This window comes from Schistocerca gregaria, chromosome X, assembly GCF_023897955.1.
Source record: "Schistocerca gregaria isolate iqSchGreg1 chromosome X, iqSchGreg1.2, whole genome shotgun sequence".
NCBI classification, from domain to species: Eukaryota; Metazoa; Arthropoda; class Insecta; order Orthoptera; family Acrididae; genus Schistocerca; species Schistocerca gregaria.
Window position 1 is genome coordinate 49649204 of NC_064931.1, and position 20018 is coordinate 49669221.

A 20018-nucleotide genomic window follows, 5' to 3' on the forward strand; every position below is an offset into this window, starting at 1 on the left:
CCTCTGGGCAGGCGACCGTAGGCCTGATGCTGGGGCAGTGACGGGAAGATGGGGAAGTGAACACTACCACACAGGTCATGTTCTCTCCAGCAGATACAGGGGAGAAGTCCTGGGCTGCAAATTGATAAATCAATGGCCAGTAACTACCACGAGCTACACTGAAATGTGTGGCAGCCCCAGTATTGAGGAGGCAGAGGTCGAATTGCGACTGTAAAGTTTCGCCATCTGTGCCTCGGCCAGTAAGAACTGTGCCACCCCACAACGAGTTATAGGCGTCAATACCTCCCAAAAGTAGGAAAGGTTAAGGGAGTTGATCAATCAGTGCAGCTAATACATTCAGGGGTACTGCATCACCTGGAGGAAGATATACATTGCAGACAGTTACTTCCTATGTCGTCCTTATTCTGACAGCCACAGTTTAAAGTGGGGCTGAACATGGCACAGTGTCACTACAGACTGAGTTTACATCCTAAACACAAACTCCACCTGACACTATTATAGTCGCTGTGGTTCCTGTAATGTCCTTTATAGCCACAGAGGGCAGGGATCTGCATTTCTGGGAACCAGATTTCCTGGAGGGCAATGCAGAAAGCAGGTGTAAAGCTTTATAGTTGCCATAGCTCATCCGGGTGGTGAAAAAAGACGCTGCAATTCCACTGGAGGACGACATCGTGAGACTGGGAAGGCAGGGAACATTCCATGAGACAGCTTACACCTCAGGGTCACCTGCTGCACCAACTTTTCGCCTAAGCAGTCTATATCCATTGTGTCTAGAGGGTCTGGCGAGATCTAGGTCCTCAGCAGACGCCAAAATCTCCACCCCATCCTCATCCACAGAGCTTTTAGGTAGCAGTTGTGTGGGTGCCACCGCAATTTCCTTGGTCTTGAGGGTCTTTTTGGATTTCTCTTGCAGCTCTGTGGGTTTCCCTAGCCGGAAGGACTTCACTAGCTCATTCTTCAGGACTAAGGATAGGAGTGAAGTCCTACAACCAGCTGCTTTTGAGCTCTTCAGCTATTGGCGGTTGTCATCGTTCCGACTAATAGAAACCTGGGAAGGAAGTGACCCTTCCTAGCAAGAAAAGCCGAAGAAGACTTATGCTTCTCCGGCTTAGGACGGACGTCCCTAATGGTTGGGTGGGTGGGTGTAGCTCCCGAAGTAGGAGGTGCAAGAGCAACAGGGAGGGAAACACCCCTCACCATAAAGGGGGCCAAGTGTAGTCTTCCGGCTCTGAGAGGTGATGGGTTGGCAGAGCTGAAGGTGCCAGAATTGTTGCATTGTCGGCATAAGACGATGTCTCACAGGATGTAGGCGTTCACATTTTCACTTAACCTCAATGTAGGTCAGTCTGTCCAGGGTCTTTTATTCCACGATTTTGCTTTCTATCTGGAGAATCCTGCAGTCAGGCGAGTAAGGCGAATAGTGCTCTTCTCAGTTGACACAGATGGGAGGCGGGGCACAGAGTATTGGGATGTGATGGGCATCCGCAAGCTCTACATTTGATGCTGGAAGTACAGCGGGGGAAGACATATGGCCGAACTTCCAGCACTTTAAGCACCACATCAGAGGGATATAGGGCTTTACATCACAAGGGTAGACCATCACCTCGCCCTTCTCTGGCTATGTATCACCCTGGAAGGACAAGATGAAGACACCGTTGGAAACATCATCCCTGTCCCCTGTGGCATGAAATGTACACCTCACCACTGTAAATTGGCATGCAGCTCATTGTCAGCCTGCAGAAGAAGGTCCCTGTGAAAGAAGATACCCTGGACCATATTTAAGCTTTTATGTGGCGTGACGGTAACAAACATCCCCCACTTGTTACAAGCAAGTAATGTCCTTGACTGGACAGAGGATGTCGTTTTGATCAAGACTGGACCAGATCTCATTTTGGAGAAGCCCTCCACCTCCCAAACTTGTCCTCTAAATGCTCAAGAAAAAACTGAGGCTTCATCGTCATGAAAGACTCCCCATCACCTCTCAAACATACAAGGTACTGGGGCGAATAAAATCCCATGCCATCCTTCGCCTGATGTTCCTCCCACGATATGGCCAGGGAGGGGGAACGATTGTACTTCCGTGCACTGAATTTAGCTCACGAACGCTTACAAATGGTTCAAATGGATCTGAGCACTATGGGACTTGACATCTGAGGCCATCAGTCCCCTAGAACTTAGAACTACTTAAACCTAAGGACATTACACTCACCCATGCCCGAGGCAGGATTCGAACCTGCGACTAGCGGTCGCTCGGTTCCAGACTGAAGCGCCTAGAACCGCACGGCCACAACGGCCGACCATGAACGCTTAGAGACTGCTGATTCACCAGCAGCACGAGATGGACTACACTTCATCGCGTGTCATCCACCCTGATGTCACCCCATTCCGACCAGGGGCCCTCCCCATCGGCGCCACCCAGCCGCACCAAAGGCCACCTGGCAGGGTGGCCATTGCCGTGAGTCCCAATGCCCCAGGGGGATGGGCATCTATCCCTTGGCATACACGGGGAGTTAACAGCGCAGGCATCAGCAGAGCGATCCCTGTGTGGTCAGGGGGCTACAACCAACAGGGTACATGGTGGCCCCACCACAATGGACTGGCTACCATACTGGGTACCAGGTAGAAAGAAATAAAGTAGTTCATGGTCATAGTCTATTTCCCCACCCAAGAGATGGAGAATGAGCAGGACCGAAATGCGACGATGAGAAAGTGGGCTGCAGACCTCAATGCACGACTGACAGAATGCACAATGTAGGGCGCCCTTTCCCAATTGGCTCGCTCTTTGAGAAAATTTTGATGAATGGAGGTCAAACCCTACAGGGGACCACCACGAAGGCTGGAAGTCGAGAAACTCCTTTTAGTCCCATCTTATGACAAGCAGAAATACCTAGGGCCTATTCTTACGCCCAGACCCACAGGGGTGAGAGGGGGGGGGGGGGGGGGGGAAGCTGAAGTGTACAGGTTGGTTGTAATTTAGAAGGTCCCATGAAATACGAGTGCTCTTAAAACAATGAAACTTTGCGAAACGTTAGTACGGACATGCGGAAAATAACGAATAAACCGTTGAAAGCAACTTTCGGATGAGAAGGTAACGTTTGATAATTGAGTACCACGTGTACTTCCAGGTTACCAACGTTGCTCATGTTATAACTGACTGCGTCCACGACAGCCTGGGACCATATTAGACATACCATTTCAGTTTTACACAGTTCTGTTTGAATGGTTGACCATGGAATGTTTAACTGTTGTATAAGCTGATGCACTGTTTTAAGATCACACATTGCGTCCAGCTTTCTCAGCCATGGGAAGAGCAACTTCAGTTTGTTGCTGAACTGACTGTCGCCCTCTCCTATGAGCTGCCAATTAATTCCAGATTCCGAATAATGTTCAATCCAGGTGCCGAAGGAGGGCGTTGTCCAGACTTAAGAATGATTCAAACTGAGATGCAGACTGACGCTTCTGTTTCAACCCTGCGTCGCCACATTAGTACCGGCGCTTAACACGTCATAACTAACACCATTAACAACGCAAATCCTGAGGAGTACAGTCTGAATATCATACCTATGAAGTTGGGTACCAATACAGTTTCCCGTCTATATTGGCGAGTAGCCAACGTTTCATTATCACCATTCGGTATGTGAGGGAACTCTGCGAGTTATTCAGTATGTAAAGCGATTCTAATATTCAGGATGGGAAATCAAAACGTAATACTCTGCCCACTCACAATGTGACCTGTCTAAAGCCTGAATACCTTTTGCATGGCGCACGGCTGGGGAAGTCCAGATGAGTGTCATGTAGGACCTGGAAGGTACCGAGAGGGATGTGGACCAATGCCGACTCCAATGCCGTGAAGAGCTCAGGGATGTTTCTCGGTTAAGGATTCACAGCGCGAAGAGCACGCTCGGGGTGGTTCCACATATTCTCTATTAGATTTAAATACGGTAAACTGCTCGTGCTCTTCGAGCCACGGAAGTACACCGCGAGATGTGGAACTTTGCGTTTTCTTGTTGATAGATTGCGAAGTGTTGAGTGAAAAACTGCACGAGTGGTCGACATGGTCCCCGAAGACGTATGCCTACTTGTGTTGATTCATGTGCCCAACAGAAACAAGAGATCGTCCACGGAAGACCCACGAAAAGTTTTTCCAGGCTGTAATATTCCCCCTTCCGGTCTGAAGCATTCCGTAGACTATTGCGGGGCGTAAAACGCGATTCATCTGAAAAGACCACCTGTCGCTACTCAGTGGACGTATTTGAGTGCAAATTCTAGCCGTCGTTCCCGCATCTAACTAGTCAGCAGACTGATGACAAAAGTTTAATCTCCTGTGACTATCAGGCAGCAACTATCTGTAAACCCTCACCTTGGGTTTGTCTTATTGCCTTGTTACCGATTTCAGGCCATAAATTCGGGACACCTGAAGATAAATCACAGCGGGTCGAAACTGGTTAACGAAAATTAAACTTGGTAGCTCGATTCTTACGTGGGTTTTGAACCAGAATGAAATCCTATACTTTTAAGTGCGTTTGTCTAACATTGATGATACGAGGGAGGAGGTGAAAGAAGATATATATCTCTAAGAGGGTGGGGGGGGGGGTAAGAGGAGAGAGAGAGAGAGAGAGAGAGAGAGAGAGAGAGAGAGAGAGAGAGAGAGAGAGAGAGAGAGAGAGATTGAGGGGGGGGGGGGGGGGAGTGGCAGGCGTGAACTAAAGGTTTCATATTTAGTTGCACTGAATGTTTATGGATCCAAATCTAGTGTGGAATTCATTGTGCGTTATAGCGCTGTTTGTGCGTCATCCGACGTCAGTCACGGTAACGGAAGCCTGCACGTAGCCGTAATTATCCTGTACTCCTGGGAAAGCGGTCACGGCGTTGCAGCCAAGGCTACAATGGGATTCATGATGAAAATTTCACTTTAGCCATATGTATGGCTGAGGTTACTGAGCTGTGAGGTCGGGATGGACACTGACATGGAAGGAAATCGACTTTGTCCTTTATCAAAGGAACTATCTCTTATTTCAAATTTTGGCGAACTACGAAAACCTAAATGCAGATGCTAGGCCTCCCAAATGCAATTCAGTCACAATCAGTAAGTTGCAATGAGGGGAGACAATTTACTGGCACAGCGACACCTGTAACTATGTTAAGTTTCGGTGGTTGGGATTAGTTACCTCATATACCGGAAAGCCGTTCGAATACTTAGACAATCGGCAATGGAGCAAACTCTAGGTCAAATGGGAATCTGCTTAAGACAGCGAACTTAACACCCGCAACACCGAAGGACCTTGCTGTGCGTGATTACTGTGTAGCAAGTGAACTATTTAGATAAGCAACAAAGATGCACAGTTGCGTTGCTGTGACTCATCTGAAAGCAAAAACTAACCATGGAATCATCCTAGAGATGAGACTAAAAGGTTGAGTGTATCCCAAGTTAATAGATGTACAAGTTACACGAAATTTACCATATGAGTAACAGTAATCCAGTTTACGGCATTACCAGAATACGAGGTACAAAAAAATCCTCTTTAGGCCGTGACGAGGAAGGTAAGTAAACAGTCGCAGAAGTGAAAATAATTTTACGTCCAATTCGACATTGCAGGTACGACAAGGAAACTACCAAATCCATTGTTTTCGAATTTATTTCCGCCCGAAACATTGAATTTAATGCGGGAAATGTTTCACGAGTGAAAGGCCGATGCACGTTTAGACCAGGGCAGCATCCGGCCGAAAACTCCCCTTCGCTTGAATGCAGAGGCATACTGCTCAATCTGATTAACCAGCATCTCATCTCGGCGAGATGAAAACTTTCTACAGACGCCCCTTCACCTTTAAATGTTTGACTGGCACTGACGCAACGCGACGCTCGAAACGACGTACAGCACTGACGTGCGTCAATTGTTTCGCTCAGCCCTACGAAGTGCACGCTGTATACATTATTTTGGCTACTGCCCAATCTAACTGCATCCTCACAATAAACAAGCCGGTTTCTCCGTAAAATTCACTGACCGCTCACGCCGCCTCCCCTGACGATCACATCGATTAAATTGCTAATCTGTCTCGGCATCGCTTGACACAAATTTGAAACGAATCGCTCTTTGATTTTTGAGTTTACACCACCTGCACGAGTGAAACTGGGATCTTTACATTAGGAAATGTCATGAACCAGTGGAAAGATGGCCGTTCACATCAGCAAGGTCAGTGCTGCATCACCGGGGAAAACTTCTTTAGTTGTGTCCTGTAATACCTCGAATGGCCACAATTTTGCGAAGCGTACGTAAACAATTATAGAGGCATTGGTAAATCTTTTGTGTCATCGTGCACTTTGTGTCGTACAAGCGTTATATCGCTATAGGAAAATGAGTAGGGGAGAGGGGGGGGCGGGGGACGACGACGGAAGGGCTTATTCTAAATTTAAGAAATACTTCTAGTGGACAAGAAGTAGTAACTCTTAGCGCGGTACGCAGGATACCATGTGGTTACCATACCTTTTACGACAAATAGTCACCAATGATTTGAGTTAGTCGGTAATACACCACTAACAATTCTAATACGGACGAACTACTTTGTCCACAGATGTTTATTTACTTGATCTAACTACAAAAGATTTGAAATAAAATGATAGCCTTACTGCAACGGTTACATGCAACAAAAGCGTGATATCAAACTATTTCGGTGCTGTGGAACTACGGGTAAAGAGAATCCACAGCGTGCTTGTACTTCATTATCTGCTTTGGTAGTGTCCCTGGTCTACCGGAAAGGCCAGTGCGTCGTGTTTTAGGAGGAGGGTGATATGAGCGGGCGAGCAAATGCTACGCGCGAGCGGCAGCGCGTGCCCTTGCAATCAGTCTAGCATGCGCCCAAAATAAGTGCGGCCCAGTGGCGCCGTAGTCTGTCCACACCCACGCAGCTTCCGAACAGAAGACTGACCCAAACGGCTGACGTCTGAAGTTTTCCAAAATAAGGCTCACCTACCTTAAAGGGCATCGTGTTGGCTGACATCCTGTCAAACATCTGGATGGGACACGTGTGTTAATTCCAAAGTCATTTGCATCACAGTCAAAATCTACAAAACATTCCGTGAAGTAGTCTCACTGCACTCTTGCAACATGTTACCATATATTCTTAACAGACAAATTTAATAGTTACATAAGTGATTCAAAGTTGCTTGGAAATTTATTAGCCTTTGTTTCCAAGGAAAATCAATCAAATTGTGACTTCCAAGTACGCTGAGCAAGTGGACCAGGGTAATTCTGTAATTCCGTCTGCATTTTACGTCGAAGAATCTAACAGGATCATCAAAGCAGAATGAATTCTCGTTTGTGAAGTACTTCTGCTCCATCACGTTGCTTAAATTTTCGACCCACAGAATACCACGGTACCGTAGTTCACGTCACTGCCATCACAGTGTTTACAGGTACGGAGTAGGCCGTCACACTCCTAAACTTCTCCAAGTTTCCACCACAAACACATCCAATTTCAACGGAGTAACTGATCACACTGATCAAACAGCTGGTCCACGATACATAGGTCTCGTACCACTGAAACAGTGCGAGAGCGCTTTGTGGTCAGATTTTGGTGAATGACGAAATTTTCATTTGGTGTTCCGTAACACTAGAGATGCGCTGTCCAAAATGTTGGCCTTTAAGCGATTCATTGCGTTCAAGGTTTGTTGTAATCTTTATGATCGCTCTAATTTTTCACTGAGTTGATACACGATCTCTATTACCTGCCACGAGCTTAAACGGGCGCGCAAACACGCAGTCAAAGTATTCTGAAACAATGTACACTACGTAGTGTGTCCATTTTCGTAATCTAAGCTCATACCCAACAGCGGGTCTACAACGATTACTCTGAAAAACCCTTCGCCATCGTCGCATTTTTCTGGTAGTGAAACGATTATTTTTTCCTTTTTAGACGCGGCGCACTAGGTACACACTGAGAATGGAAGTTACCCGCTATTATCTGGAAATTTTTATTGCTTACAATTATTGACGGAACAGGGCCCAAATATTTCAGTGCGCAACCCTGCACTAAACTACGCGAACTCGTCTCCCAGAAATTCTCAGAGTTAAGACAGGTCAACGGCAGTGCTAACGACACAGCGTTTCCTTTGCATACTCCTCTTCAAAGGAAGGAAAATTACGGTTTAGCGTCCCGTCGACGGACATTATAGGCTGAGCACAGGATGTGAGGGGGGAAGGAAATCTAACATGCCCTTTAGAAGGAATCTAAATACGCGGTAAGCTATTTGGGGAAAATGCTAAACACTTAAATGTGGATGGCCTGATGCAGTTTTGGACGGTGGTTCTCCCGAATGAGTGCAGCGTTTTACCACAGCGCAACCTCGTTCAGTATTAATATAGGTACGGGGAAGTGATATTCAGAAGACAAATCACTGAATGAAAGCAATATTCAGTCTAGAAATTTGATGTTGTGAATTTGCACTTTGTGAAATTATCTGTAGGTGGTCTTCCAGGCGAAAGCACCCAGAGACAGCTAGAAACGACGGATAAAGACCGACAGCGGTGTGAAGGAAGACGTGAAACTGACTTTTGAAGACCGGTTACGATCAAGTGAATACCTGTGAACGTCATTACGATGATGTTTTTACTAGGCAGATTGGACGACGAATAAGATCTTAAGGGTATGTCCTATTTACTAAAGAGGATTCACACCCTTCCGTAATACAGGCCTTGCTTCTGAATAATACTCAATTAACGCTTGACAGTGACCCACCTTCCAGAGGCCTTCATCACATGAATGTGTGGTACAGGAAGTATCAGCATAACTGAGTGACGCATTCAGAAGGAAGATGCTAACGTCTTGACAGTGCACTACATATCGCAATATATATGCATTGTTCTTGTGAGAATTTTTAAGTGCACGTGCTGACGTTAAGCTGAACATTTGACTGCCTGTCCCTACACAGCCTGGAGTAACCACTTTCACCTGGTTCCATAAGGGAAAACCTGCAGCAGGTAGGCGGGACCGTAACACGTCCAACTCATGCTCTAGTCCCTTGCATCCAGCCTTTCGCGTGTTCTGTATCTCTTAAGCCTCAGAGTACACAATCTAAAGACAAACTTATCGCAACTCAAAACCTTGTATGCGAAGTATATGCTAACTACAAAGATCCAGTTACCATACTATTGCATTATCGCAGATCCTCCAGTAGTCACAAGGAAAATGATCTCAAATTTCATAATTTCAACAGCTGGTTTTTCAAATCTGACGAATTTACAGATTTTGTGCACGATTTCGCTGCACATCATATATTACACGAAAAGGAAGAAAGATTAAGAATCACCGAAAAGAAAACCAGCAAGTCTTCAGAGATAATTCCTTGTTTTCAATGTTCTCTTTATGTTCCAGTGCGAGAGAAACAAAAGGCGGCACAGATGAACTCAACCTTACAGCTTCAACATTTTTATAAAAACCTGAAAGGAAAAAAATCTTAATGCAAACATTTCTTGATGCTTCTACTCTAAATGTGATATTTAAATAATTGGCAAGGCCAGTGACTCCGTTCACCAGATCTCACTATTCCCTTTTATTATATTTCGAAACTGCACAGCAACAGTCAGCAGTTTAGAAAGCTACACAGCTTCATGTCGGGGCGTTGCAAGCAACACCAGAAACAACCTGATAACACTGCTACGTAATTTCATTCCCGCACGCGGCGATAGCGTTTAATCAGCCGCGGGAGTGGCGAGCCCAAATATGTATCACAAACAAGAGAACATTTCATTTCAAAACGTCATTCGTTGCATTTAATTCATACTTAATTTTTACATTTAAATCAATGAGTTTCTTGAAACTACACACAGCCCTACCACAGGCTATACGGTTGTTTCTTTCCATCAGTAGACAGATCTAGTTCCATCACAAGTCTCCAAACATCTAAAGGACGGGAGTGGGGGGGTGGCTGGGAGGGAGAGAGAGGGGGAAGGGGGAGAGAGAGAGAGAGAGAGAAAGAGAGAGAGAGAGAGAGAGAGAGAGAAAGAGAAAGAGAAAGAGAAAGAGAGGTGGGGCTAATAATGACCAGAAATATTAAGATATTTCTTGAATTGTAATAGTGAAGCTTTGTTTTCAGGTATATTTTCTGGTTAGATTTCCGAATTGAGAATATCTACTTTCAATTCTGTATTATCTGTTACCCAATTATAGTAAAGTCGTTTATGTATATATTGGTGAACGACATGCTCGTATGTCAAACTGTGGACTTTCGGCGGGTGAAAGCAATTAACAAGAGTAGAGATGTTTGAGCAATTTACAGTCGCCGTAAAATTTACTGACAACGCAATTTCCCAGTGGCACTAAGCAGCATCCTGTTATTACCGGTCGTCTATCTGTGGTACCTCCTTTCTTCTTCCACCTTTAACACATTTCTGATTAAAGAATTATCTGATATAACTGATGTTTTAAAAGAATTAGTTGATAATATAAGCTGGCTACGGTAATCGTTGTACGAAAAATAGCACATCTGCAACAGGCTGATTGTGTTTAGTTCCGTCATTCGATTTCATGCTCCGGGTGAATATTTCGTCAGGAGGAATAGCCAAATGTGTCAATCCAGTTCTATCACATTTGGCAGTTCAAGCAATGTATTTGCTACCTGACAAAGACATAGGAACACCCCCTCTCGTCTGTCTTCAAGAAGCCATCACCTGCTGGCTGCAAAACTTCAAATTCGAAAGATCACAGGGATGGGCGGCAGCGTTAATTTACATATTTATCCTATCAGATTTTATTCGAACCACTACAGCACCTTCAGAGTACGACAGCACTAGTAAATCACAGGGCAGAACGTAATATCGAGATATCTGCCCGGAAGCCTGACAGCCCTTGCCACCGAATTAATGTGGCCCCTTTCACTTTTCTACAAGGCATCATCAGCAGCTTTGAAGTCACTCTTTGATGTATAATTAAAATCCCAACACTATTCCAGTCTGTGTTAATATTTTGGTGGATAAACAAGTTATGTTCATGGTATTAAGTATGACCACAAAAATTTCAGAATGCTGCCGAAGGCAACTTAAGACATGTTGCAAGAAGTCCACAATCCCAATAAAATTACTGCTGAGATATATGTGCTCTGGAGAACCGACTATCACATTGCTTGCCTGTACACGAGTTCTTTTAAGCAACGTTTTATGGATTTAACGATTGAATGGCACGCCGGACGCGCTGGAAGAGAGAGAGACCATGGCCAATGCAAGAGCTCACCAGAAGTACAGATCTTTAAGAGACGCCACAGTACAGCCGTCGAAGTAAACTCAAATTCTACCTCATTTTTCCTTCACTAAAATCCTTAATTTCCTTGCCATCTTAACAATTTTACGCCTCTATAAACATTATGTTGTTAAAAAAACTCAAGACTAATTATGTATCCTGTCTTCAATCACTAAATACCAGTTAATTTGTGCATGGATGAGATGACAATTCAGTAAAGTAATAAATAGCAACCACTTTTAACACTCATTCCCATTTCCTACAGTGTTGACAGTCTAAACCAAATCAACTATCCTTTGTAACGGTTTTCGTTATAACTGCTGCAACAAAGCTTTACTAAAGCATCAGATTTACCTGCAGCTGCAGTTAATGATATTCAGGTGTCAACACCTAAAGGAGGCTGTTACCATTAGTCTATCAGTGATAATGCCAACATATGACCACTATCCTAAAACCCAAAGCTACAGTTTCTCCTTAAACATTCACACTCGTAAAATCACCTTACAATGCTTGGCAAAAAATCTTTACGGAAGCTATGTATTTCGTTGTACAAGTAATTACTAATCCTCCTGCCACTTTGCTCTAACAGCAAAACAGGCCTTTTACAGTATGACATTCAAAAAGTATGCAAACAGCATCACACTGCAAGATAATGTTATCCCTGTCGTGCCCATGTCCATTCCACTGGACATGCTGTTAATGGTCACTTCTTGGCTGTTTTTGGTCAATTCTGAGGCTGAAAATTCAAGCACACCAACAATAGGGGGTGTACAGTGGAGTGAACCATGTGCATTTACAGTGTCAGGACTGACTGAAAAGACCAAAGAAGTGACCAACAGCTGTCCACTGCATTGGACATGTGCACCACATGGTTAGCAACCACTTATTTTCTGTAAAACATTGTCTGCAAAACAAACACCCATGCACACTAACATCTTTTTGCTACAGAATTCTACAACAGTACTGAAATATATTTTATTGACTTACTCAAATTTGACTTGCACAATGAGCAGAAAGATCTGCACTTTACACTTTTTTTTTTAAGACATGGACCTCGCAAGGTTTCCAACACTATCCCCTGTCATTGAGCCTGAGCAATGATTAAACAATGCCCTCTCTAAACCGCTTGTGTCACCAAATTATGTAAGTTATGTAATTATGTTATTAGTAGCTCCAGTAGCCCATATGCTAATCCAACAGTCATCTGATATGTACAACAGTATGACTGCATTCCTTAGTTGAGCTAGGAAGTAATTTGCTATTCCAACTTTTGCAATGTGCCACACGAAACAGACACAAACGTAAGTTTGACTTCTAGATCTGGACCAACAACAATCTCCTCCAGGCAAACACGTATGTTTAGGCCCTCGTCAGTCAATTTTTAGGAAGTTTCATTACGACACTACACAGTGAAAGAGTTTCATCAGTGATCTGTTCATTAAATCCAGCCTCAGTTCAGTGAAGCAATACTTTACACTGCCGCAACATTATTTTACACACAGTAATACAATTATCTTTCACACCCATTTCACTGACGTGTTTAGATCTCCTACATTATTTTCACATGCTAAGAAGTACCACATGCAAGACAGATTACACTAGCAAAATTTTGTTTTAAAGGGATATACTAGAAAACAGAGGTGTAGACATCACAGGCCAGTGGCAGAATCCAACAAAACATTTTAGACAATTTAAAACTGGATGCCAAGCCAAAGCTTTGATCTTTCCGGAGATCATTACAAACTACTCTGGTGTGACTGTTTCATGGTGGTACAACCCATTAAGGACAAAAAGTGTCAGGAACCCATTTTTTAGATTTCATACCTGGATATTTAATGGAACCTACAAAGTAACTCACGAAAAATACTAAACTTCAGTACAGATCCGTCTGCATATTCTGCCCTTATCACCAATTTGAGACAGTTCAAGTTAAATGTTGCATAACACCTGACAATGATGCTAGTTTGGATATTTGACATTTATCACTGACATCTGCTTTACACTAACACATGGCTATGTGGAGTCAACATATGTCATGGGTGTGTCTTGCTGAAACAGCCAGACTTTCACATCTTTGTAGCGTTAAGGAAAACAATATTTTACAAAAATTTTATGCATTCAGTTACTGAAATGTTTGCCACTGAGATATGTAAGACTGATTTTTAATCTGTTGCACTACACGATTTTGATACTATTAGCAAGGAATAACTAGAAAATGCTGTTACCTGTTTCTTATAAACAAGCTTTCCACAAGCTCTGTAACATTACACTACTTCTAGAGTATGTACTACAGACTGTATCTGCCAGTATTTTAATCCCCAACCTTACTCCAAAATGCAACTCTAACCTTATATTTGTTTGACAATTTTGGCAAAGATGCATTATTTCTAATACAAACAGGTTGTCGTACGTATTTTCACACAGCAGCAGAAATTGTTTTTAGCCCCTATATCTCATTCATCATAGGCTGTGTCACCTATCCAGGCAAAGTTAAATGTGGTGTGCTCACCTGAATGCCTGATATTTAATTTGACTAAAGTCTCCAATCCTCACTTCAGTGGAGTTCACCACCAGAAATATTTTATGTGAAAAGTGACATGTCACTATATTGTTATGATACAATGTTTAACACTGGACCCCACTGCTACATGGCAACCAATCTCCACACAGCAAGGAATCAAAGGTCCATTACATTCTTACTCAGTATACAAACTAAGTTCCAGCCAATTAAGGATTGACAGTTCTTTACAATATTAATACTCTGGCTGTGTGTTTGTGAATACTAGAAATTCGTGGGCTCTTGACAATCCTGAGAATATGGTCTAGATTTGAGTAATATAGTGGTGGCTGTGAGATGGGCGAAGGAGGACAGACAGAAACAGCTATAATGAACGCTTACCGTGTTTACATAGTAAATACATCTGAAGTACGGTATTCTACATAATTTGGTGACTATATCTGCACGATACCCTACACTTCGGAAAATGAAAAAATCTCATAATTTTATGGCATTCTCAGCTAAAAAGCGCCGAGTATCTTTAATACACTGGTAAACGATAAACATAACGAGAAAATGGACAACCAAGATATTATTAACCGTAGTAGTTACTATATTTAATGAGAGTTAACGCGAAAGCCGGCCTAGAAGAGAAACTATGCCGAAAATGTTTATCAGCACAGAAAAATACAATTAATGGAAGTTTCTTTAAACTGGTGATATTGCAAGTAATAAGTTGTTTGCTAAAAAACAAATGCAGGATAGAAATTTCACTGTCAATACTTAAACGTCTGAAATTTGAACATGTGGAGGTAGCAGAGAGCCTAGAACAGCATTCAAATCCGAGTAACCGCTACGAACTATTAGATTTTAAATCATGCGCAAAAACCGCAGCAAACTGTCTAGGTAAAGAATATTTCTGTATCAATAAAGCAAAATACGGTTCAAACAACGCACACTCAATGTTTCCACAGCACAGTTTACATGTACATCACAGAATGTGGGAACACAAGAACGAAAAACAGTTTTCAGTGTTAGAAGGCGATGACAAAAATAAGTGTGCACTTACAGTCCAAGTGCTTCTTTTTTGGGCCGATCATCTCCTCTGTGGTTGCCTTGCAAACAGATTTAGCCAGGCCCTGACCGGCTAAACTATGTCTTGCAGCAAGTAGCCTGTCGTTTATCGTCTGTCCTGCCATCTTCACTGTCACGATAACAGTAGATCTATATGAGCACAGCGGGGCCTATAATCCCCTGTTCTCTACTAATCACCACCAATTTCAACTGTGCAATGACAGGTCAGCTGTACCACCAACACTACTACATTCTAAGATGGCGACTTCTGTTGAATGACGTCACAGAGACTCTGTCTTTCTGTATAATTTCTTTCAACGCATATTTTATATTATTTAGAAGTATATTTGCATTCCTAAAATCAAAATTTCAATTTCAAGTCTGCTAGTATGGCGTTACTATTTCCAATTCCAATTCTCATTTGACTGAAGAGTTATGTGAACTGTATTATCGATCGCATTGTCCTAGGTAATGTGCTGTCTCTGCTAAGATCAGAGATCCACTGGTAAATTAGTAAATATCAAGACCACGGCTTCACGATGATCGTTAAATGTGTCACATAAGTGAAAAATTAGGCCTATTCTTTTGTAAAGGCCGATTATTAAAGTTATTTCTCACGAGAAAAACTGAGGAACGCCCCAAAATATTACCCTAAAACAACAAAACTAAAGTTTACGAAGATGTTAGTCGTCGGGACATTGCTTGGCTTGTATTTACACAAATTCTCTTTTGGGTAACACAAATATGAAATAATTAAGATTGCATCACACTGCAGCAATAGCAACACTCACAAAACAGTTTTTGTATGAGGAAACCATTGTTTGAGTTAACGTCGATTCACTTAACAGAATGGAACGAGAGGAATCGGGTTACCAAACTATTACACTATTCATTTCTTATGGCGGCATTCACACAGGCCGTCAACGGAATTGCCAGTCTAATGGTTTCTCCCGAAGCCAGTTTCGACGCTAACGTTCGTGGGGGATGGTGGACTCGGCTGCAAACATCACGTTGCGCTAACTTGTATTATTCTAATATATTATGTGATTTTGCTTTCTTACCTATTCTTTACTTTGTTCTTTGCTTTGTTTTCGTGACATGCTGTAAATGTTCTACGACGACTTGGAAGCATTTTCCATGAGTGTTGCTGCACAAAATACGTAAAAAAATCTCCATATATAGGGAGATTTTTTTTACGTATTTTGTGCAGCAACACTCATGGAAAATGAACATTTACAGCATGTCACGAATAAAGTAATTAAAATGTATGATATGATACTAGAATATTGTTGTATGCAGTCATAACTTGCTAAATGATAGTTATTAAGCATATTATACTACATCAATTCCTGTGATAGAAATTTGACTTGATCCATACAATGTATATTGTCTACAGATCCAATGAAAACAAATAAATAAACAATTGAGGTCGGTAACTGAAAGCAAACCGTATTTGAATTTTACAAAACAAGCACAATGAGAAAACCTACATCGTACATAAATAAGAACATAAACTGACGAAAAAGTTTTCATTAATAAAATAAAGAACAACCGCTTTCATTCACAATCGTGATTTTATTTCAACACACGATGCATTTCGAGCCCTTGGAGCTCATTTTACCTGCTTTGATAGCCTATGTCCCAATTTAGGTTAATTCTGGTCTTTTCCCAGTAGTGAATACACGGTTTTATAGGATAGTATGAGTAGACCGGTGTATGTGCATATATACATTTTCCATTCTACAGCACATTGTGCTGAATGTGTACTCATACTGAACTTCAAAACCATGTTTCCAATACTGGAAACACATCACAATTAACTTACATTTAGAAAAAAAAAAATGATGTAGGCTGTCTAAGCACCTGAAGATGCATCGTGCATTGAAATAAAATCACCATTGTGACTGAGGGCTGTTGTTCTTTATTTTACGAAAGTGATAAGTCACGAAAGGGACACTGACAGCAATGAAATAATTAATCTCTTTTTTTTTTTTGCAGTGTAATGGCTCCATTGAAAGGCAAAATACTATTGTTTTGGACTTTTTTTTACTTAGAATGAAAAAACCCAATGAATGGGATAAAAAGGCTCTGTGTGTTCCTTTCTATATTTTTGTTGTATTTCTAAGTTTTTATTTTTTTAGCATATAAATGTCGATGTTTTGATAACACTTTTGCATGTTCCACTTCTCAGCTGCATACTACACAAACATTATCAAGAACATACGGTATGACGTTTGCTTGTAAAGTAAATAAACTTTATCATAGCTACTTTCTTAGCTCTTATAGTATAATTCGACTTCTTGTATCAAGAATGATACATTATTTCATAACCTCACTCTCGTCGTTAGGTACAGGACGAACACAAGTGACACCGTACTGACTCCGTCTAATGTGACCGTTCCACCATTTGACAGTTACCAGTGCGTCTCTTTTCCACAGTGCTACCATTGTCGTAATGCAATATTTGATCAATTTATCTGACGTCCAAAAGGGCATGGTGATTGGTTTTTGGTCCAAGGGTGGAAATATTTCCAAAATGGCTAAGTTTTGCAAAATGTTCCCGTGCTGCCATGGTTTAACTATACCATGCTTGGCAAAATGGTGCTCCACGCCCATAGATGACAGGGTTGAATGACGATTCGGGAGATATGAAAGAGCGAAAAGACATGCAGTTGTTGAGCAACTGACTTCGCAGATGAATAAAGGGGCTACAAATAGTGTCTCCTCAATGAGTGTTAAGCGAGTATTGCTGCATATGGACTTCTGTAACAGGCACCTGGTTCATGCATTCGTGCTGACTGCTGGTTATCAGCAACAGAGGTTGGAATTTGCATGACATTACCGCAGCTGGACGCCCATTGAGTGGCTACAGGTGGCCTTTTCAGATGAATCATGTTTTATTCTCCATCAGACACATGGCCATTGGCATGTACTCTGTGAAACATCTGAAAGCAAACACCCTGCATGCATTATGGTGTGGGAAATGTTTTCATGGCATTCCCTGGGCGATCTCATGATTCTGGAAGACAATATATCAACACAAGTATGCATCTATCCTTGGGGACCACGTCCACCCCGACATGCAGTTTGTCTTTCCTCGACACAATGGCATCTGTGAGCAGGACAGTGCAACATGTCTTACAACTCGCAACATATGTGTGTGCTTCTAAGAGCACACATATGAGTTTACTGGACTCTTCTGGCCATTGGCACCACGGATTTAAACCCAGTCAAGAATCTATTGGGACCACCTCGATTAGACTGACCGAGTGAGGTAGTTCAGTGGTTGACACACTGGGCTCACATTCGGGTGGACAATGGTTCAACCTGAGTCTGGCCATCCTGATTTAGGTATTTCATAACTTCCCAAAATCACTTAAGACAAATGCCAGTACAGTTCCTTCAAAAGGGGACATCTGGCTTCCTTCCCTATCCTTCCCCAGTCCGAGCTTGTGCTCCATCTCTAATGACCTCGTTGTCGACAGGACATTAAACACTAATCTTACAATCTCCTCCTCGATCGGGCTGGAATTGTTCCACGTGCCTTTCAGTGCCTTGCAGAACCTCATTCACTCTTTTCCTGTATGTCTGGCAGTGGTCTGTGCTGAAAATGGCGGTTATTCAGGCCTTCAGCATGTGGTCACATTAATGTGACTGGACAGTATGTAACGTTCAATGCACAGGAAAACTATTATCTGGTATCAAGCAGCCAAATCATTCTGCTACACTTCCATATGCTATCTCCAGTATACATACCATACTATTGTAAAATACACATTAGCCTTGCTTTCAAAAGTCATGGCAGTTCATAATTAATGATTTTGTGGTTTTTTAATTTTATTGAATGAGAAAAAGTAAATTTCTGAAATAATGTAGACAGTGTATAAAATATTCTTTTTCCTGCAAATAAGCAATGAGAACAAGTCCAATTTTATATTACACATATATGGATGAAGTTACTAGCTAAACACAGACATACAGATAGCTGTTGTTGTTGTTGTTGTTGGGATGTTTAAGGGGGACTAAACAGCTAAGGTCATCAGTCCCCCACAAATAGCTCAACCAGTTTAAAATGTATTATGTACAATGTCATGGGTGAACTGTTGGGATATTCCTCAGCTGAGATCACCAATACTATCATTTTTTGTAACAGCAATATAATGAAGAGGATAGATTTCTACTCATAATAAAGATAACACATTGAGCTGCAGACAGACACAATGAAAAGACTTACACATTTAGCTTTTGGCCAAAGCCTTCTTCAGAAAAGGAAACACACACACATACATTCACACAAACTAGTACATCTCTCACACACACATATGACCACCATCTCTGGCAGCTCACAATTCCAGTCTGAGCTTCTGGAGATGGTGGCCATGTGCACATGAGGTGTGCTTGCTTTTGTGAATGAATGTGGGTGTGTTTCCTTGTCTGAAGAAGGAATTCTTGTCTGAGATGCTGGGGATGATATTTCTCAGGTGCCAACCATGTTTTAATGTTCTAAAGCTCAAAGTGCCAATGTTGTACTCTTGTTTGCTGTTTTATCTGTTTGATTTATTATGAGAAACCATTATCTGACTTTAGTTGTGAATATGTTTACTGATCTCAGACCTGACTTTCTCTTGGCATGCTACTGTAGCATTAGATTGTACTAGGGTCCACCCAATATATTGCACAGACTAGATCATGTGTTCCTATGAAAAATAATAGACTACAATCTGTAAAACCCGGAGTAAAAATTTGTATAAATGAAACTTCTCAAAGAGTAGGGACCAATAACTGAACATTTTTAGTAACTTGGATGGCATGAACTTAAGCTACTCCTATAATGTTCATTTGTTTGAGTATCTTATGAAACAGACCAACTATTATGTTTTATAATTCCAGCTAATCTCACCTCTGTTCCTTAAAAAGAAATGTATCTATGTTTTGGATTTCTACAATTTTTGATGCACATAGAAAACAGCTGTTTTGAAGCAATGAATATCTCAGTAATCTAGTATCATCTTGGATAAATAGTAAAAAAACTAAACTCCATACAAACAGGCCATGAAGACCCAACAGCACTGACAAGCCACTGTGTCTTCCTCAGTCCACAGGCATCCCTAGATATGATAAGGAGGGGCATGTGGTCAGCACACCACTCTCCCAGTCATATGTCAGTTTATGAGCCTGGTGCCGCTACTTCTCAATCACGTAGCTCCTCAGTTTGCCT

The 20018-nt window shown here is 42.1% G+C and overlaps 1 protein-coding gene across 4 annotated transcripts in view; it reads right to left on the reverse strand.

The window, feature by feature from the left end:
* Nucleotides 1-15302, reverse strand: part of LOC126297626 (phosphatidylinositol-binding clathrin assembly protein LAP) — a gene marked incomplete at its 3' end in the record, with an annotated part of 166828 nt that extends 151526 nt beyond the window's left edge. For 2 of the 4 annotated variants that reach the window (XM_049988645.1, XM_049988644.1), the window contains 1 exon segment: nucleotides 14796-15080. In XM_049988645.1, the coding sequence (XP_049844602.1) occupies nucleotides 14796-14925 (130 nt within the window). 4 annotated transcript variants of the gene reach the window in all.
* Nucleotides 15303-20018: the final 4716 nt, after the last annotated feature.